Source organism: Gasterosteus aculeatus, chromosome 9, assembly GCF_964276395.1.
Source record: "Gasterosteus aculeatus chromosome 9, fGasAcu3.hap1.1, whole genome shotgun sequence".
Lineage (NCBI taxonomy): Eukaryota > Metazoa > Chordata > Actinopteri > Perciformes > Gasterosteidae > Gasterosteus > Gasterosteus aculeatus.
Genome location: NC_135696.1, coordinates 8,552,559 through 8,571,654, shown reverse-complemented (window position 1 = coordinate 8,571,654; position 19,096 = coordinate 8,552,559). Strand labels below are relative to the sequence as shown.

The 19,096-nt window shown below is 42.2% G+C and overlaps 4 protein-coding genes and 1 long non-coding RNA gene across 10 annotated transcripts; 4 read left to right on the top strand and 1 right to left on the bottom strand.

The window, feature by feature from the left end:
* The first annotated feature begins 125 nt into the window (after positions 1-125).
* On the top strand, positions 126-3,374 carry LOC144383327 (uncharacterized). Of its 2 annotated transcripts, none has more exons than XM_078080421.1 (6): positions 126-863; positions 1,467-1,796; positions 2,153-2,320; positions 2,794-2,876; positions 3,007-3,026; positions 3,147-3,374. In XM_078080421.1, exons 1-6 carry the CDS (start codon positions 824-826, stop codon positions 3,295-3,297), a joined length of 792 nt encoding a protein of 263 aa, XP_077936547.1. In that variant the 5' UTR covers positions 126-823; the 3' UTR covers positions 3,298-3,374. The 2 variants fall into 2 exon arrangements, with proteins under 2 accessions (XP_077936547.1, XP_077936548.1); XM_078080422.1 differs by having other exon boundaries at positions 131-863; positions 2,794-2,889.
* Positions 3,375-3,523: 149 nt separating this feature from the next.
* Positions 3,524-6,706, top strand: LOC144383325 (uncharacterized). Its single transcript, XM_078080413.1, has 5 exons — positions 3,524-4,596; positions 4,682-5,026; positions 5,371-5,496; positions 5,612-5,754; positions 6,234-6,706. The coding sequence occupies exons 1-5, from the start codon at positions 4,524-4,526 to the stop codon at positions 6,567-6,569; spliced, it is 1,023 nt and encodes a 340-aa protein (XP_077936539.1). The 5' UTR covers positions 3,524-4,523; the 3' UTR covers positions 6,570-6,706.
* A 147-nt stretch (positions 6,707-6,853) lies between these two features.
* On the top strand, positions 6,854-10,385 carry LOC120825753 (uncharacterized). Of its 2 annotated transcripts, none has more exons than XM_078080415.1 (6): positions 6,854-8,388; positions 8,485-8,817; positions 9,085-9,114; positions 9,191-9,226; positions 9,314-9,441; positions 9,637-10,385. In XM_078080415.1, exons 1-6 carry the CDS (start codon positions 8,322-8,324, stop codon positions 9,952-9,954), a joined length of 912 nt encoding a protein of 303 aa, XP_077936541.1. In that variant the 5' UTR covers positions 6,854-8,321; the 3' UTR covers positions 9,955-10,385. The 2 variants fall into 2 exon arrangements, with proteins under 2 accessions (XP_077936541.1, XP_077936540.1); XM_078080414.1 differs by having other exon boundaries at positions 8,485-8,823.
* Positions 10,386-10,490: 105 nt separating this feature from the next.
* LOC120825755 (CMRF35-like molecule 1) lies at positions 10,491-13,569 on the top strand. Of its 3 annotated transcripts, XR_013450685.1 has the most exons (7): positions 10,494-10,660; positions 11,208-11,516; positions 11,760-11,795; positions 11,868-11,975; positions 12,520-12,602; positions 12,680-12,938; positions 13,552-13,569. XR_013450685.1 is itself a non-coding variant. In XM_040187569.2 (6 exons), the coding sequence occupies exons 1-6, from the start codon at positions 10,621-10,623 to the stop codon at positions 12,830-12,832; spliced, it is 729 nt and encodes a 242-aa protein (XP_040043503.2). In that variant the 5' UTR covers positions 10,494-10,620; the 3' UTR covers positions 12,833-13,078. The 3 variants fall into 3 exon arrangements, 2 of the variants coding, with proteins under 2 accessions (XP_040043504.2, XP_040043503.2); XM_040187569.2 differs by lacking the exon at positions 13,552-13,569 and having other exon boundaries at positions 12,680-13,078; XM_040187570.2 differs by lacking the exons at positions 11,760-11,795; positions 13,552-13,569 and having other exon boundaries at positions 10,491-10,660; positions 12,680-13,078.
* Positions 13,570-15,128: 1,559 nt separating this feature from the next.
* LOC144383330 (uncharacterized) lies at positions 15,129-18,322 on the bottom strand. 2 transcript variants are annotated; one of them, XR_013450688.1, is made up of 5 exons: positions 18,129-18,322; positions 17,930-17,990; positions 16,874-17,099; positions 15,520-15,730; positions 15,129-15,439 (listed from the first exon to the last, which is right to left on the bottom strand). It is a non-coding gene; the product is annotated as an uncharacterized LOC144383330 (long non-coding RNA). The 2 variants fall into 2 exon arrangements; XR_013450687.1 differs by lacking the exon at positions 18,129-18,322 and having other exon boundaries at positions 17,930-18,083.
* Positions 18,323-19,096: the final 774 nt, after the last annotated feature.

The window sequence follows — 19,096 nt, the reverse complement described above, 5'->3', positions numbered from 1 at the left end:
ATGAGTCTGTTCGTCGGGGGAATATTGGTATATCTAATTATGGTGGTTTTCAATGTCTCATTTGAAGACAACGCTATATATATATATATATATATATATATATATATATATACACACATATAAAAAGTCAAAGTAGGCATGGTGCTTCTACTGAATGTATTCACTCAATTAGACTGTTTTCCCAGTTTGTAACGGATGAGGCCTGATAAAAACAAAGAGACGTTTGTGGTCAACCCTCTTCTCCGGGACTTGCTGCCTGTCATTGGACTGAAACTGAAGCAATAAGGATAAGAACACAAACGATGCCGAGAGAGAGGGCGTATAATTACCAAATACGAAATTCCCTCCCTGTGTTCATGCCAATGATTCTCACAGTGTCCATAACGACCAAACTGTTCCATTGTGTGAGGTCAAACTAAGTGCTGACAGGAATGACATGTTGCTATCGCAGACTCGTTCCCACCGGGCAGAACAACATATTGTGAAATTTGCTGTGATAAGCTGACGGTTGCCCTCCGGCTGCCTTCCCCGTGACGCAGTCAATAGGCATTTCGCTTCTTGGGTTTGATGCCCTCCAGCGACACGGGCTGTGGTTGCACCGAGGCACGCAGGGCCTGCTGCTACACCGCAATAAAATGAAAAAGCGTACGTTTATCTTCCAAAAAGGCCGGCGGTAAGAACCCGGCAGCACAATCGGAGCTTTGTGGCTCCTCTGGACCTTCATGTTTAATGTAATTGAATCAGATGACTTGATTTGGAGCGGGCTGCTGAAACGAGTCTCCGCTGAATTCTTTATTTACTTGGTTTTTAATCTGGATCAATCATGAGGAGTCCGCTTGTCGTCGTGGTTTGCTGCTTCTCCGGTGAGTTTTGATGCATCTTTTGATCAACTTTCATATCGACCGGTCATGTGAATGAGAGGAAAAACTAAACCACCTCGTGGTTGTCACCAATGACTGTCTTATCGACAGAAAACTAAACATTTTACAATTTTTGCAATAGTTTACACTGAGAGTTGGAGCCTAAAATAACCCCCTTTAAAAGGTCCGTGGTCGACTCCTGGGGGGCTTGTTGTTGCACGTTATCCTCCTTTCTCGCTGCCCGTTTCTGTCTGACTCTCTACTGCTGCTAAAGCAAGAAAAAAACAAGGCTGTAAAGGCCTTTGAGCCTATTTTAAAAACCAACAATGTGTACGGGATGATGGGGGGAATCACTTGAAGGATTTTTTAATCATAAATAACGTCAATAGACAATAAAAATGAACCAATAAAGAGGAACAGCGTGCTCCCAGGAGCAGCTCATACACTCTGTTCTCTGCATCACTTCTAATTACAGTACAGTAGCACTCTGTTGTGTTCATTAAATTTAATGTGCTTCCTTGTCAAGCAATTCATCCCCACTTCAGCGTTGATTTCAGTGGATACTGCGGCCAACAGTTGTGAACAGAAACTGTCTTTATGCTGCAGCTGTGTGTCTCGAGGCTTCAGCAGTGCTGGAGGTGACCGGCCATGTCGGGGAAGAGGTCTCCATCCCCTGTTTTGGGAGCAGGACCGAAAAGAACAGCTCCGAAGGCCACACCAGGTTCTTCTGCAAAGGAGTCTGCACCGCGAAAAACATTGTCGTTCAATCGGGCAAAATGAGATTGACTCCCACGGTGCGAGGGAGATACAGCATCGACGGAGCCTTCAGCGCGTCCATAAGGGACGTGAGGAGACGCGACGCAGGGACATACTGCTGTGGGATGAAGGAAAAACTCAGCGTGATGCAACAGGAGGTCTATCTCCAAGTTTTGGAAGGTAAGTTCATGGTTAGATGCATTAAAGCTCACACGGGAACATTGGGTTCCAGGTTTTGCGTTTAACAACAAACTATATGTCTTCTATTAAGACATTTTGTATGGAGCTAATCTCAAAGTGTTGACTGTAGGTTAGAATAAGACTATTTAGTCGTGTTGTCCGTAGAACGTTTGACCCAAATCTCACCTCGTACGGATTCTGTCATCGGGATGAAACCAATTGCAGCTGCATGACGCCGGGGTCATGCTCCGTGTGGAAAGTCCAAAAACCTCATACGTAGTGAATCTTGTGATAAAGCAATGTCACATGAGCACGCAAAATTGGTTGCCACTCAGGGTAGTCTTCTCCTTCCAAAGCTTCCACTGTTCTTCTTGGTTCTGCGCTCCCCACCGCCCCCCCTGAGACTGAAACAGAAACCCTGCCCCAGGGCAGCTTTGCGTCCGGCACCGAGCCGCCGCCGAGAGCATCCACGCTGCCCGCCACAGAGGACGAGACAAACCACACGGCAGCAGGCAAACTCAAAGGTACTTACGTCCAGGGTCAGCGGCTGTTCTGTTCTGTTCTAGCAAGCTTAAAAAAAAACGAAAACGGTTACAATGGTTTGAGAAAATAACCTCGCTCTGATGTTTGACCTTCACTGTGATTGTCAGCATGCTGTTTTTTTTTTTCAAATGCCCATGCAAATCCAATTTGAAAATCCTAAATTTGAGTGTTAAAGCTGAGATATATTTGCCTGGAAGCTTAATGTGGCGTGGAAACTTTCCACGCCTCATTAAGCTTCCGTTGGCAGCGTTTTCAGAGCAGCTTCCGTGAAATGCAGATAGATACGTCTGGTTCCTCAATGAGGAGCAGACAAGGAACGAGAAAAAAAGGGTGGCTGTCTTTCTCTCCAAACTGTTCAAAATATAAATGTAGGTCTATTTTGTCCTTTTGTTGTGACTCTGTTGTTGTAAAGTAAATTCTTTGTCACAAACGTAAGTGGGACTGTTGTTTGCAGACACCACAGTGGTCATCCTTGTCTGCGTGAGCCTTGCTCTTCTGGTGTGCGCCTTCATACCTCTAATATTCTACAGACACTGGGTGGGTATTAAAGGTGAGGTGGCGCAAACACTCAACGCGCACACACACACACACACACACACTTTTATACCAGTATCATCTGAAATGATTCACTTGTATTTTAATGAATCCTGTTGATTGTTTGTTTCAGGAGGTGAGAACAAGGTGGAGGTGAGAGACCATTCTCTCATTTACCGCCTCTAATTGGAGTGAAATTGTTCATCTCTTATGACCAAACATTTACTGCACAGAAGAAATAATTTATAATGTCATTTTTTTGTTCATTTACAGACTGAAAACTGTGAGGAAAATGCGGCTGTTTCCTCTACTCAGGTTGCAATGCGGCTGCAGTCGTTTGATGATGATACAGAGTCCAGTATTCACAGTTTGTCGCAGTAGGCTTCCGTCTACCAGGCCCTCAATCCCCAACAGTCTGGACTGAAGAGGGTTCCTGGTGTCTCAGAGCTAATCTCACATTTGTTTCTGTACTACCAATAAAATAAAGGAAAGGTCTGCAAATCTGAGCATATTCTTTCTTTCGGATGTCAGTAAGGTTAATTATGAATGAACCTGTCCGACAAGAACTCAGGACCGTGTTACAGTGTTAACAACCTCACCACCGGGCCACCTCGAAACGTCAATTATTATTCAACAATAACAATGTAATGTTCATAAGTAATTGTGCAGTTAGACCTGCAGAGAGTGCTACACACATTAGATGCAGCCATTTGGAGGCGTTTCAATATATATATATAATTAGTTGGTGTTGATGCACCAGTCATTTTTGAACATATATATTTTTTAGATTTAAATGGAGGCAATGAGTTCACGCACTGATCACATTACAGTTTTTTTATCAAGCTTTTATTTTATTTCACATGCACAAGCTTTCAAGATGTAGTCGCTTGTCTGTTTTCACTCTGAGTCACTACATGGGGGTGAGAAGACAAAGGTGTTGGAGATTGAAACAAACTAAAGGTCCCTGGGCCTACTCCCCCTTTCCAAGACCACCGAGCAACAACATGTTGAGTCCTATTTCTGTCAAAGTGAATATTCTTTCTCTTTTAGTTCTATTTATGCTCTATTTATCTACTTCTGTGGGAAATATCTGCCGCTATAGTTGATGGACACTCTACTTTGTTTACCAGCTACTTACTAATAATTGTTAGTAGTAGTTGTAATGAATTATTACAGTTATTTTGTAAATGCATATTATAGCCACTTTGTATTAGCAGGCTTACCGTGAAAGTGAACTCAATGACTTTTTTTTTTTAATTGACATATTCTTAATTTGAATTGTTTGTCAACCTTTTAGTAGTAGATATGAAGAAAAGCATCTGCAGTAAGTGTCAATTCTTTCTTTGCAATTATTTTTCTGCATTGAAAAACCCATTAAGACTCTGAATTGAAACCGAGTGTGGGCTTGCATTGGAGATGTATGTTTCTTATTTCTTGGGTTGATATCAAACAACAATCTTTGTCTTCCGCCCGCATACAGTCAAAACCACCGGAGGAAGGTGCGTAGTTCAGAGCTTGCAGAGCAGTGGGGTTATTTAATTTGCACAAGGTTGTGCACTGGCAGCGCACGATGAAAGATTGAACCCCTTGTTGGGTTTTCAAAGACACAGAATTTACAGCACAGAGCCTTTAAAGACCCCGGAGACACGAATGAAATACTGCCGAGCTGGCACTTTATCAACCAGAATGAAGACCATTTCTGTCTTCTGCTATCTTCTCTATGGTAAGTCGATTAATTAAAAGCACACAAAAATCTAAACAACACTAAGATGCTGTATAACTCTTGTCCCCTGATTCACGTTTGGCAGCTGCTGGGATAGAGGGTGCAAGCATCGAAGTGGAGGCTTTCGAAGGGGAAGATGTCTCGTTCCGGTGTTCACACAAGTACGCAAGTACGAACCACAAATACCTCTGCAAGGATCAGTGTGCAGACGGAGGAGATAAACTGGTTACTGTGCAAGCCGGTGGACGAGCGGCGTCAGGGAGGATTACTCTGGTGGACTCGGGGGACGGCGGCTTCACGGTGACCTTCAGTCACCTCCAGCTGTCGGACATGGGCCAATACTGGTGCGCGGTGGAGCGATTGGGTTTTAATACGTTCACTGAAGTGCAGGTGACTGTAAAGGCAGCGCAACTAACTACTCTGAAGGAAGGTATGTGGTTCATCTAATCTCTGCTACTTTGAATACGACGGATCTTTACACTGACTGCTTTTTTTCCCCCCACAACATGTATCTGAACGCCTATTGCCCTACAAAACTTTTCAACTTTTTACTTTTGCAAAAAACCTTTGGTAAAAGAAAAGAAATCCAGAGCTTAACCTCCCATGGAAAGTTCAGTCCCTTTGCCACAGTAACCTCGAGCAGTAAGAGTCAGTGTAGTTCATTGGTCAGAGCATACGTTTAGGTTTACATTTCATATATTTTCACACGGATGTATGAGCACTTCTGTTTAAGTAAATGCTCTAAATGCTTCTTCCACGACTACTCCCATTAAGCTGTTGCAGGAGATGTTACGGAAGGCACACCTGATTTATCTGCGACGTGGACAAATCCCGAGGGGTTCCTCTCAACAGAATTCACACCTGAAACGGACACACATCGGCCTGCGAACCTTTCCACAGGTAGGAAGGAAAAGTAATATTCCATCCAGCCTCCGGTGTGTGCAGGTGGTGCATAAATATCAGTCCCTTTTGGATGCGTCCATTTGGTTGAGCCGTGTCTCTTGTTTTTTGTCAGGTCTCGTGTTATACGCCACAGTCGGGACCGTTGCCCTGCTCACTCTTTTGATGCTGGCCATAACCGTCAGGAAATGCAGAATCAAATTAAAACCTCAACCAAAGGTTTGCTCAAACAGCCCTGTGAGTGCAGAAGAAGGAGAGGTATGATTCTCCTCACAACACAGCAACTGTCTCGGTTGTCTCGATTGTCTCGTTTGTCTCTGTTGGATCAAGTGAAACTGACCTGGTTTCAAAAGGTCGATGCACAAAGAGGGTTTTGCCAAAAGGGCATCGGTTCATCTCTCCCTTTGAGATGCTGTAAAACCTGAAACTAATTGGTTGAGTCATTTGTAATTGCAATTACAGAATAAATATGCTGATTTGCTGAGAGTAACATAACAATGTTAAATACAATCTCTGTTAAATACGACACCCTGGTGAGCTTTAAAAGTACGGTCGCAGGATATTGTAACTTCTTTATATTTAAGTATCATTTTTAAACATTTTGAACTAATGTGGTATTTATGTGTTGCTGAGTACATTCAGCTCTCAGGTAAACCTAAAATCAGACACACTGAAATTAGGAACATACTTGAACTAATAACGTCTGACGTTTCTTTTCCTTTTGCCACTTTGTGCAGGATGACTGTGAGTACGATGACATTGGGGAGGACGTGCAGTCAGGGAAAGCTACACAAGGGCTTTTCTCTTATTCTCCCGCAAATGTCCACGACCAACATGACGTCATTTCGAGCATCTATATCCAACCTTTGCCACACATATCTGCAAGAACGCGCAAAGAAAATGGGAAACACGAAAATAAACACACAACAAAAAAAAAAGGAACAAGCAAACCTACAGTGCGCAGTAGAAGCAATGCAGCCGCCTGTCACTGCGGACCTTGCAGTGAGTCCACAGAGGGGAACCCAAAATCCCTTTGGTTTGGTCTGGATGTGTTGGACACACTGGGAGTATGATGGGTGGGATTTCTATGTTATGCTGCGGGTTGCATTTAGAGTCATCATTGCCAACAGAGAGACTCCAACGGTGAAACAAAAAACAAAGGAATATGTTTTTCCAGATTTATTAATAAAAAGAAGATAACATTAATTAAGACTGTGGTTTTCAATGACGTTATTTCACCAGCAGTGTGCCTGCAGCCAGCGCAGTGACATTTTCCTTTCTGTTTACATTTTTTGCAAAAACCAAAACTTTTTTTTTCGTAAAGTGAGACCTCAACGACGAGGATAAAGACAACCATTTAAACCAGTAAATCTCCACCGCAACAATTAGTTGAGCTATGAGGTGACTCACGTGTGACTGTGAGTGTGAAGTTATTACGAAGGATACTAGTGTGTGTGTTTGTGATCCCCTGTATTACGGACGTGTTAGTGGTAAGTGAGGGAGGGTGAGTATGGGGAGCTCTGAGGTTTCTGAAGTGTAAAGATGTGCCTGCACCTTAAAATAAACACGAATGCTTCTATGTGCCGTAAGAGCTTCTAAACCTACAATGACTGTGTGTCCTGAATATACACACCAAAGTTGAACCTACACATCACTGTTCACGTTAATTCATGTGTGTTCACATTGAGCAACATCATTAAGGCGTACTGCATGAATAATGTAACAAAAGACAGACTTGCTTCTTGAATTTTCAGCCGACTGAACATTAGGCAATAAGTAGGACATTTGTTGATTGGTACATATTGTTTCACATCGGCCTCGTATTTATCTTTCATGTTTAATTTTGCAAACGTTGCGATTTGTTCTGAGTTTTGTGCCTTGTTGTTACACACGTATTGCAGCCTGTTGTTACTGTTACAAAAAAATCAATGTTATTGCTAATAAAACATGTCAGCATATAGATGACGGCGAATATTAACAGGTGGCACTTTTAATAAAGCCTACTTTATGAATAGTGAAAATGCTCCATTACGTCTCCAACTGTCTGTCCGCATGGGGAGCTTTCGGTAGCGAGGGAACAGTTGTGTTATTAAACAGAACTGAAACAGCTTCCTGCGGCCGCTAGAAATAAATCTCATGAGAGCAGTGACAGTAATTGGCAACAGTAAAGTTATGGGCTGGAAAACCAAAAGCATCAGCTAAGTCGCTCCATTGTTGCAGTTAACTGCAGTCTGGTGATAAATCTGTGGGTCCATAACTTTGAATGAAGTTATTATTCAATCCCTTAATTAATGGCTACATATTTATTGGCGCAGATTCATTTTTCAGATTCAATCATTCATTTCTGGACCTTTGATGCAGTAAAAACAACATCCGGGTGAGCGAACTGAGACACAACTATTGGACTGGTGTTGCACCTCATCGCCCCACTTAAAGGGGGGGCTGAAGTACCACAAGGCCACACACAAGTGATGTTTGTGATGAATCGAGAGTATCACAGATGTGTATGTGATCGCCCTGGAGGATGCAGTGAATTCAACCCGAGTTTCTTAATAAATAAAAAAAAGTGCTCTCTGGATTGTGCACTTAACGAATGAGTTTTTGGATGCACTTAAAGGAAACTTTTAAAGCCGAGCCGCCCTGATTTCGCTTTCATGGTTTGTTGGCTATGAGTGGATTGTTCAGGAAAGAGGAAGGTGTTTAACCACATGGACATAAAAGCTCCAGATTAATCGCACGGACGCAGTCTTTTGGTCCAGGTTGCTGTCTCATCGTGCCGCTGAGGAGGGATCTGCGTGTCGTAAACTGAGGGGGAACCTGGAGTGATGGGAGCAACCTGGAAGTCATGGAGAACCACTTCAACAGTCATCATTGCTCTACTGCAAATCCAAGGTGGGCGCTTGCTATACATTGAAACTCATCAGTATAAACAGGTTTTCTTTTTTTAAAACATGGTCACATCATCAGGCTTTTCTTTCTGACTGACAGCGCCGATCAGCGTCAATACCACGGCTGTTTCCGGTGTGGAAGGCATGAAATTTGAGTTCAAATGCAAATATGTAGACGGCCTGCAGAAAAATCCAAAGTTTTTCTGCCGTGGCGACAACTGTGACGAAATGTCCTTCACCTCCCTGATACGGACGCAAAAACACGACCAGTGGGAGAAATCCGGACGCTTCTCTCTGTACGACAACACCAGCGGAGCCTTCTTCGTTGTCAGGGTGGACGCCCTGACCTCAGAGGACAGCGGGACATACCGGTGTGGCGTGGACGTTAGCTTGCGCCCTGATCACGTCACTTTCATACTGAATGTTTCCAGAGGTACAAGTATGTCGCGTCAAGACACAGGATCACTTTCGTCGACGTCCTGCAGTTGGCACAAAATCTGGTTCCCGCAATACAGCTAAAAAAAGAAGCTTACTAAACCCAAACTCCCAGGCTTCTTATACTATGAATAAACAAAGAAGTGTCACAGTGCTGGTACTGATTCTCATGCATGTTCCTCTATTAAGAACTTTCAAATAGGTATGAAAGTACCTGCATATCCACTAGTGTCTCTATTGATTTTTGGCTTCCCTTTATCAACAGCGAACCCTCCAGACAATCTGACAAACCACTGTAAGTACAAACTGTGTGATTCACCAAGACGCCCCGTGTCTCTAAATGAAATACTTTTCATAACTGTGCTTTCCAGCTACCAAATCATCCGTCTTTCCGGCGACAGTGAACAGTGAGTGAAATGTGCGCATTTGTTTTCACGTTGTTAATAATTTCTCGTGCGTGAACTTCACTTGTTCTTGTCCTCTCTGTCCTGCAGAGTTCCACGCGTCGCTGCTGGTGACTGCAGCCTTGTGTGTGGCGGCCCTGCTGTTCATATGTCTGTTCACCTTTTGTCTTCTGCTGGCTGTTAGACTCCGGAGACCTGCTCCCCAACCCAACAGAGAGGTCTGTCGAGACATTCCCACTGGACGTGTCCTTGTTTTCAGTGCTAAATGCTGAGCTGGATTTCTAAGCGATGCAATAGGTTGACTCATTGATGATCACCTTTTCCAGTAAATAATAACAAGTTCACATTGAGTAAATACGGTGTGGTATCTGGTCCAAGTAGCAGTTCGCTGATGGTTTCTGTCCCTCCCGCAGGCATCATCCGACTATGAGACAATGATGCCCGGAGTGACAACTGAGCCTGAGCTGAGCTGCAGCTCTTCGGTTCCGGACTGCGATGATCTTTTGGTTTTACCAGCAGCAGCAGCACCACCACCACCACCACCACCCGACTGCTGCTCCCACTTCACATCGAAGCACCGGGAGTCCACTGAGTCCCTCGGCCTCGGGGACTACGTCGGGCCAAAGCCCATCGACCCGTACCAACATCTGGATCTCAGCCAGCTAGAGGAGCACGTCTATCACAGCCTTAATGGACCTCTGGGAGTCAACAAGCACATCAATTGTTGCTAAAGTTGAAGGATAATTCCACGTTGACGACAGCTGACGGAAAGTCAGAAAGACCAATATCAACACAATGTTATTAATCTCAATGTTGTTTTCTTGTTGCTTTGTTCCCTGATCTTGGTGAGACATGCGTTAATTATTACTGATAAGAATGACGACCAAAACGGCAACATCAAGGTTGTAATAAACCAAAATGATCTTTCCCTCTGAGTTAAACGGAAGTTAAGCAATCATAAGTTAGCGATAAAGAATCTTTGGTAATTCAAGTAAACATGGTGTTCATTTTTACTGTGTAGCTACTTGAGCATAATTATCATCTCTAACTGTCAAGAGTCGAAAAAAATCCACAAAGAAAAACATTCTGGAAGCTTCAGGTTTTGTCTCTCGCTTTGCTTTCTTAAATATATTTAAACAAAATAAACCGTGTGGTAATGTCAGAGCGCGTCCTCGTGTTAATTATTCATTGGCCTGTTTGATTCGAAACATTTGTTGACTCAAGCACGAGGTGGAAAGGGAACATTTGGTGCATCTTACAAGTGGTTTTGTTGAGACGATGAGGAAGCTGCACAGCAACATGGGAAGTGCAACAGCAAAGAGGAACTTGACAGATGCCAGAAAGCAGAAAGTGTAGAAAGAAGTGACTTTAAGACAAGTTAAAGTAACACATTGGGCATGAAGATGATTTTCCTTGTGCTGGTATTTCTTCTGGGAGGTAAGTTTACAAAGATCCTTCTCGATCTCTGTCCCTTTGTCCGAATGTTTGAGTCTTTCTATTGGATTTGTTGGTTTTATTTGCCTTCCTGATCTTGTCTGAGGTCCCAGCTGCTGCCAGTAATTCATAACTGTTGTGTTAAAGTGTGCAACGTCATTGTAGTTGTTTTTTAAAACACTTTGAGAAAGCTGGAGGACCTTTAAAATATAGTCGTAAACAAATAGTTTTGTTGAGAGTTCTATCAAGTTTAGGGAGTTTTTGAATTTTTTAAGCAGCATTTTCCACATCCAGGGACTTAACAGCATTAAAAAGGTTTACATTAGAATAACTGCTTTTTTTCTTGCGTAACTGCACAACCTTTTAACCCCCGTCTGCCACCTGCGACTATTCAAATAAAGAACACGAAGCAGAAACAGCCTACGACTGTCGACATGAAACTTGTGTCAGGTGCTAGAAAGCAAAAGGGTCACGATGTGTCCTTCTGGTTATTAATATTCAGTGTAACTATAAAAGGAAAATCTGACTGCCGTCTCTGTGTTTTGGTCAGGTTTATGGAAGACTGAAGCTCTGTCGGAAACAGGAATGGCCGGAAAGGAGGTGACAATAAGATGCTCTCACTCGTACGCATCTACCAACGTCAAGTATTTCTGCAAGGGAGCGTGTGACGAGGAAGACATCCTAGTCCGCAGCAGCAAACATAAGGATTCAAACGGGAAATACAGTATCAAAGATGAAGGAAACACATTCACTGTGACCATCTCTGGTCTGACCGAGGACGACTCAGGAACTTACTGGTGCGGAATAGAGCGAGTGGGTGTGGACACATACAATGAAGTCGTCCTCACGGTCATAAAGGGTGAGTAAATCCAGCGCTGTGTAAATAGCTTTTATGACGTTGTTAACCTTTGTCACTTAAAAGATGAAAACCTTTGTCCCCATTCTTTTTCACTACAACATTACTAATATTTCATCATAGTCTGTGTTAAACCGATCTGCTTTGTTTTGCAGTAATTAAAGAAAACAAATGAGGCATAAACTCAATAAATTAAATGTGACTGAGGTTAACGAAATAAATATTTTCTTCTTTTGGAAAACACAGAGGATTCACAATCAAATTCCAATACTTCATCCTTCAGTAAGCAACTTTCTGGATGTGTGTGTGTGTGTGTGTCCTTACTGGGACGTGATATTGTCTCTTTTCTTTCAGATAAGCTGGTGTACATTGGAGCGTGTCTCGGGGTGGTGCTGCTGGCTCTGTCGGTGGTCCTTTTATTAGTCTTCAGACATCGAAACAGATACTTCCATGCATCTCCTGGTATAAAACTGAGACTTTAACGAAAATATTTTCACAACATGATGACATTTTGAATACACCCACAGTAGAAAACAGACCAAAGTGAGCAGCTGTGCCAAAATACCCAGTGACGCGCAGCCCCGAACACTATGACCTAGAAACCACCGCACAACCACCCTGCAACTCTCTTTAAAAAACGCACATCGAGTCATAGCAACCACGCAGAGTCACCTTAGCAACCACCACCAACAACCACAGACCCAAATATGGTGCCCAGTCACTTTCATTAAAATTGCATAAGTAAGTGCGTGAGACAAAAGAGTGTTCTGGCTTCAGGGATTTCCCTGCACGTTAAAACTCAAATGCAGACTTTTAGTCCACTAAATGTAAAACAATAGTATAAGGAGGTAAAGGGAGAATAGCAAAAGCAATAATTGACCTATGGAATGACTTTCTTTTTTTTTTCTTCTTCTCTCCATGAGGCAGCAAGTTATTGAAATGTTCTGCTTTTAAGGCAACGTTTTCTCATAGATCTAACAAAAATAAATCCGCACTGCACATGCAGGATTGAACGACGGCGCGGCCGATGTCACGGTTTCCCCTCAGAAACAAGAAAAAGGCAACCTCACTTCTGCCAACAAGCATCAGGTAACAGACGCTACGCTCGCTGCACCTCAAGCTCCTCCACTGTTTACTCCAACGCCTGCTTTTCGTCTGTTTCTCAGGTCCAACTGGACGACCTTCTCTACACCACAGTTAGCTTCAGCAAACACTCAGACGACAGCACGGACACACCTGGCGCCGAGCTCACGTACTCTACCGTCAAACACAAGGCAACCGATAAATCGCTCTACTGCAAAGTCCCTCCTTTGCACTGATCATCTTAAGTGCAGCTTGTTCCTCTTTCTAAAGGTCAACGTCACGCTAAACTGAAAATAAACACCAATCACACTTTTTTCTAAGAAAACAACAAATTCACAGAATGTAAGTACTTCAGAATGTATTTATTGTTTGACAGATACGAAATTTAGGAATATATAAATATGTTAAAGTACTTTAATATTAGAATCATGTTCAATCTTTTTTTGATTTTAGACTAATAAAATTATTAATTAATTGTCCAATCACTATATTTACATTTTTTTCTCAGTGTATTTTTTTTGCTGCTGTGAAATGACACACACACACACACACACACACACACACACACACACACACACACACACACACAGCTTTAATGAAATAGAAACTGAGAAGGTGATGTGAGCAGAGGAAGCAGCTTTTGTGTACAGTTGTCCAACCTTCACCTTTGAGTTGAAGTGGCCACGCTTTGTGTTTAGACTTTGGTCCAATCGTAGAGGAGGAAAGCCTCAGATTGCATTTAGACTCATTTGAGGGGTCCGAGAGCTGGTGAACAGTAGAGAAACCAGGAAAACAAAAGCTAGAGGAGAATGTGTGTGAAGATCTCTACAGAGTTCTGCAGGAATGAGCTCAATGAAATCGGTGTTCATTTGTGATCATCATCCTAAACAAGACGTCCCATTATGTACACGTAGTTAGACGTTACTCCTACTTAAGTATTAGTGTGTTTCCACAGAGCTTATTTTCTGCAACAAACCAAAATCCAATGATAGAAATGCCATCGCTGCGTTTTGCTGATGATACTTTCAGGTAAAAATATTTCATTAATATTTTTTTAATTACAAAAAGGCTTTATTGGGCCGGTTTCGGAGACAAGGCTCAAGCCTAGTCCCAGACTAAAATGCTGTTTGAGCTGGCTTAACTGAAATTCACTTGCACAGACGTAGCTTAAAATACTCGTGGATTAAGCCTGTTCTGGATTAAACAAAGCCGATTGCAAAATTGAGCATTAGAGCTACTCCAGGACTAAATTGGACTGAATTGAAGCTTAAACTAATCTGCCAAGGAGGCAGGTTTAACTCCCGCTTAGTAGGCTAGGCTACTGTTTGTGAAACTGAGCTTGGATTGTTTGGGAGCATGGACTATTTGGAATATCTAAATGAGGACCAACATGCACGACAAAGGCCAGCCAGACGAATACTGCTGGATAGGAGTGATCCATTGAATCAGTTTGATGAAATAACTTTTCGAGACCGCTTTCGTATGCACAAGGAAAATGCATTGGAGATAATTACTTTGCTTGAGCCTAGACTTTCCTCTCTGTCTCAAAGAGGAAGGCCTGTGTCCAATCAACTGCAAGTTCTGATCACTTTGAGGTTCTTGGCATGTGGAATCTTTCATCGTGAAACTGGTGATTTGTGTGGTGTCAGTGAACCAACTGTATGTAGAATAGTTCACAAAGTCTGCAGTGCCATTTGTGAACTGAGGAGTCTTTACATCAAGTTCCCTGATGCTGCTGGGCAAGCCAACTATAAAGTGCAATTCTATGAATATGGGCACTTTCCAGGAGTGATTGGCTGTATAGACGGATGTCATGTTCCCATCAAGTGTCCATCAACTCCTGATGCAGAGGAATACAGGAATCGTAAGAACTGTTTTTCAATCAATGTTCAGGGTGTATGCACTCCTAATTTGGAGTTTTCAAACATTGTTGCCCGTTGGAAAGGTGCAACCCATGATTCAAGGATTTTTCTCAACTCTTCATTGTGTGCACAATTTGAGAGTGGACAACATAGTGGACTACTACTTGGTGATAGTGGATATGGTCAGAGTAACTATTTATTCACACCACATCTAAATCCCACAACAGCTGAGCAGCAAAGGTACAACAGAGCTCATATCCGTACTGGAGGGATGATCGAGCGTATGTTTGGAGTATGGAAAACTCGATTCCAGTGCTTACGAAATACGATTCGTTTCAAGCCAAGAAGATGCTGCAAAGTGATCATTGCTACAGCTGTGCTGCACAACTACCTGAAGCAGCATGGCTGTCCTGACCTGCCAATGGAAGATCAGGATGATGCAGATGTGCCCATGGTGGCAGAGGCAGCCAATGACCAGCGAGGACTTGCACACAGAGCTGCTTTCACAGTGCAGCACTTCAGCATTTAAATATGGAATGTATCCATTATGGTATGGTGGTGCTTGCATACTGTTTCTGTACAAAATTACAATAATGTAGCAAAATTAAACTAGTGAACCAAGTCGGGTAAAATGTAGTTTGTGATGATTAATACTCACTCACACGCCAAATGACAATACATTTATTTTTATTTTTCACAATTCCTCATATTCACCATGGCTACTAGTATGCAGAATTCTTTTTTGGAGCATAGCCCTCTCTCCCAATTTCATATCCAGTTCAACCTCTAGAATTCTCATTTTCATTTCATGTTCTTCTTTTAAATATTCAATTTTACGCTCATGAAATTCTCTGGCTAACTTTTCATGCATAGTTATCTTTTTTGGTCTCTGTTGGATGGTAGCAGCTTCATCTCCCAGGGGTGCCATAGCAGATGTGGAGGGTTCAGGCTCGTTGTGAACTGGCTCTTGATTGGTTTCCTCTGGAAAAAAAGACCACTGTTCCAAACTCAAATCAACTAATATGGTCCTGTAACCAATTTACTTCCTAAGGTATATTTACCATTTGTGCTCAGTTCTCCATGTTCACTGTCCAAATGGTCATTGTCTGGTATACCATCCAGAGGTTGCTGGTGCTCTATTATACCAGACAGCCAGTCACCCAATTCATCACATGTGTCCTTTATTGGTGGTCCACCACCTGTAATAAATCGCTCTCTTCTGCTTGCTGCATTCTCTTTTTTTAATCCCAGTTTAATGTTCTTCCATAGAACCTATGAAGGCAGATATCATTCATTAGTTTTCTTTTTTGATGTCACAAAAATAGTAATATGGGAAATCTGAAATACTGGTACTGATAAGGCATAATAAAAATAAGTTTGTCTCCTGATAATTTAGGTCATGGTGGAGAAATGATTGTATATTTCTTTCCCCCTCACATATAGGTATGGATTTTCCTTTGTGCAACATATCTTACTCTACCACCATGTTTAACATGCATATGCCCCTTTAAAATAGGTTACTATCCTTTTAAACAGGATATTCATTCAATGTGAATGCTACAAGCAGCAGGAGTATTGTATTTGGGTAGGCCATAAATAAGCAGGGTATAGGCAACAGGAAACAAACACATATTTTTGTGCCTAATAATGAAGATTAACTCACCTGCAGTTGTTGTACTGTTCTTGTGGTGACATCTTCATTTGCATTGAATTCTTTGCCAATTGCAGTCCAAGCACTTCTTTTCTTATGTTCAATAGCAGCAGTATGGATTTTGCTTTCAATGACTGGATGGTTCGATACAATTAGTTTTAGTAGTGCTTTTTCATGCTCACTATAATTTTTGGAGCGAATTCTCTTTGCCTCTGACATTGTGTTGTCTCAAAATTCACTGCAACAATGGTGTTTCATACTCCATTTCAGGTTTTCATGAGCACAATTGGACCAACAGCCTGTGCTTCCACTTAGTCTAATGAGGCTTGAACCAGGTGTTCTCATTAAGCTTACTCCAGGACTCCATAGTCTCAGACTAACTAAGCCAAATTTATGCCATGTTCATGCAAGCCACTTAAATAGCCAGGATTAACTAGTCTGATTTAGGCCTACTTCAGTCTTGATTTAAGCCCTGTCTCCGAAACCGGCCCTATATATATTGAGAACATGCAAATATGGGACTTTTAATTTGGAGAATCTCTAAATTTGTACAGTAAAAATGTTTCATTTGCTGTCATAGTATTCAGTATTCCTCAACACATTTATGTTAGTCATTGTTTGGAATTATTGAGAAAGTAAAAGAAATAAATTGCAGCTAATAATGCAGCGCAAATATTTAGGAAAGATCTTTTTGAACCTGCAAAGCTTTCTCACTTTGTATTATATATTCGGCATTCGCAAAGTTACATTTTGGAAATACTCACCTGGCTGCACAAATTGAGGTTGCTGTTGGATGTAAGCAGGTTGTTGAACTTGTTGTTGAAGGGGTTGTTGAACGGTCTGTTGCGATGAGACGGCGATATTTACACTGGGCTGCTGCGGTTGAGTGACTCCCGGGTTGGGGACTGGAGCGAACGGTGGTGCTGTTCCTACAAGAAAAGGTCCCTGAGCCATCGCCATGATATGTGCTGAAGGAGCCTGAGAAAAAGCCTGCAAGCAGGAAAAAATATTTTAAAAATGGGAACCAAAATGATCCTCCTAATCTAAAAATGTATTATCTGAAATTTCTGAGACAGAATGCATTAAACATGTGCTTTATCTAACATTTCCTTTGTTTTTCAGCTTTTTGTTAACATTTATAAATAAAGAATAAATCGATCCAACACAGCCTGCCCACTTTTACTCCCAGCTAGGAGAAAAGAACAAGAAAGAAAAGAGAAAGAACAAAATGCTTTCGGAAAGCATCATCACTTGCTAATTAAAGTTCAGGACCATTTCAGGGAAGTGAAGAAACTCTCTCTCTCTCTCTTTCTCTTTCTCTCTCTCTCTCTGTAATCTCAGGAATGTGCTGGTAAAGCTGGTTTGGTGACATTGCACCTTTCCTTTAAAATAGAACACGTTGTAGAAGGTGACTGGATGCCACTCATGTACCTTTTTATTCCATAGGACACTAAAATCTCACTACAGTAACATGCTATTTATTAGTAAACGGCTAATGCTGTGTTATTTAATATATCCAATAACATCTGTTTGTGAATCTGACAATCTGCCACAATAGGAATGTTTTAAAGGTAATATTTGAAAGTCTGCTTTTTCTTTCTTGAGCTTTCTAGTAGTTTCTTTGTTTTCTTGTGACGGAAAGCCCAAACAAGAAAAAGTGAGTGTAATAATGTGGTAATGTGGAGATAACAAAAAATGTTTCCAAGATAACAATGAACAAAATGAGACAAACAAGAAGCCTTCAGGTTCAGCTATCGAGTAATATTTCTTTTGACTCGTATGTGTGTATATTTCATTTTGAGGATGAATATAATGCTTACCTTAATAAACCAGGAGAGAGTGTGAGAGCCTGGTACTGCTTCTTCCTCTGATTGACAACAACTGAAGAAGAGAGATAAGGTAAGAAATGCACAGTGTCTTAGTGTAGGTGGAGCCTGAATAACTGCCTGTAGTGCCTATATACATACGTTCGCTTGTGCGGGAGGTGGAGCATTATCAGTTGGATCTGGTGGGGCTTACCTCGTCGCACAGCCTCGGCTCTGGAACCACACTCCTGGATAGGGGACGGACTCTATTCTACTCTGGAGTGGCCCATAGTGTGAGGTGAGAGGCCAGTGTGGGGATACTCACAAGTCCCCGGCTGAGTGCTGCTACATTGGAGTTTAACCCAGTGGCACTTCAGGATGGGGAAATGGGGAACCATCCAAGCTGTTAACAGTAACTGTTTACTGTTGAGCGCAATTGAGGAGGTTATCGGCCGGTGGAAGGAACACTTTGAGGAAGTCCTGAATCCAACTACTACGCCCTCTTTGGTAGAGGCAGAGCTGAAGGCAGAGGAGGGATCATCGTCAATTTGCCTGGTGGAGGTCACTGAGGTAGTCAAACAACTCTGCAGTGGCAAATTCCCGGGGATTGATGAGATCCGTCCGGAGATGCTGAAAGCAATGGGTGTTGGGGGGTTGTCTTGGATGACCCGCCTCTTCAACATTGCGTGGAAGTTTGGGACAGTGCCAAAAGAGTGGCAGACCGGGGTGGTGGTATCAGGCCCGTGGCAACAGGACAGGCAAACCAAGCAATTGCTTGGGGCCCCGAGCTGACCAGTGTCCCCATGACAACGACTTGTTAAGAGTCAAATGCAACAATAAACTGTGTGAGCGCCCCTTTGATAGTCAATGCAGTAAAGTGCAATGACACCGTTATTGGGAAAGAAGACAAAGGAAGTTGCACGTGTTTGTGAGAACTGAAAAATGTTAATGTGTGTGTGTGTGTTTTTAAGCATGTTGGATTTAGTTATTGTGCACTTTTTTAATGTATATTTGATTTTATGGTAGTGTGCAAATGTTAAATTGTGTGAAAATGCATTTTCCTGCTGAAGATGCGTTGGAATGCAAAAAGCTGAAGCTGAAAAGAATTTTAAAAAATAGCTGAAATTACAGAAAGCTTCATAAAATAGTTGAGACTTGTGTCAACATTTGAAAGTTGAAATG

Bases quoted from the DNA above. Each gene is read 5' to 3' on its own strand.
- LOC144383327 (XM_078080421.1), top strand. From the start codon at position 824: ATGAGGAGTCCGCTTGTCGTCGTGGTTTGCTGCTTCTCCG. The intron at 2,321-2,793 runs GTACTTACGTCC...TGTTGTTTGCAG, and splicing joins GGCAGCAGGCAAACTCAAAG to ACACCACAGTGGTCATCCTT. The intron at 3,027-3,146 runs GTGAGAGACCAT...GTTCATTTACAG, and splicing joins GAGGTGAGAACAAGGTGGAG to ACTGAAAACTGTGAGGAAAA.
- LOC144383325 (XM_078080413.1), top strand. From the start codon at position 4,524: ATGAAATACTGCCGAGCTGGCACTTTATCAACCAGAATGAAGACCATT. The intron at 4,597-4,681 runs GTAAGTCGATTA...CACGTTTGGCAG, and splicing joins CTTCTGCTATCTTCTCTATG to CTGCTGGGATAGAGGGTGCA. The intron at 5,027-5,370 runs GTATGTGGTTCA...ACTCCCATTAAG, and splicing joins ACTAACTACTCTGAAGGAAG to CTGTTGCAGGAGATGTTACG.
- LOC120825753 (XM_078080414.1), top strand. From the start codon at position 8,322: ATGGGAGCAACCTGGAAGTCATGGAGAACCACTTCAACAGTCATCATT. The intron at 9,115-9,190 runs GTAAGTACAAAC...TGTGCTTTCCAG, and splicing joins AGACAATCTGACAAACCACT to CTACCAAATCATCCGTCTTT. The intron at 9,442-9,636 runs GTCTGTCGAGAC...TCCCTCCCGCAG, and splicing joins CTCCCCAACCCAACAGAGAG to GCATCATCCGACTATGAGAC.
- LOC120825755 (XM_040187569.2), top strand. From the start codon at position 10,621: ATGAAGATGATTTTCCTTGTGCTGGTATTTCTTCTGGGAG. The intron at 11,517-11,759 runs GTGAGTAAATCC...TGGAAAACACAG, and splicing joins CGTCCTCACGGTCATAAAGG to AGGATTCACAATCAAATTCC. The intron at 12,603-12,679 runs GTAACAGACGCT...TCTGTTTCTCAG, and splicing joins CTTCTGCCAACAAGCATCAG to GTCCAACTGGACGACCTTCT.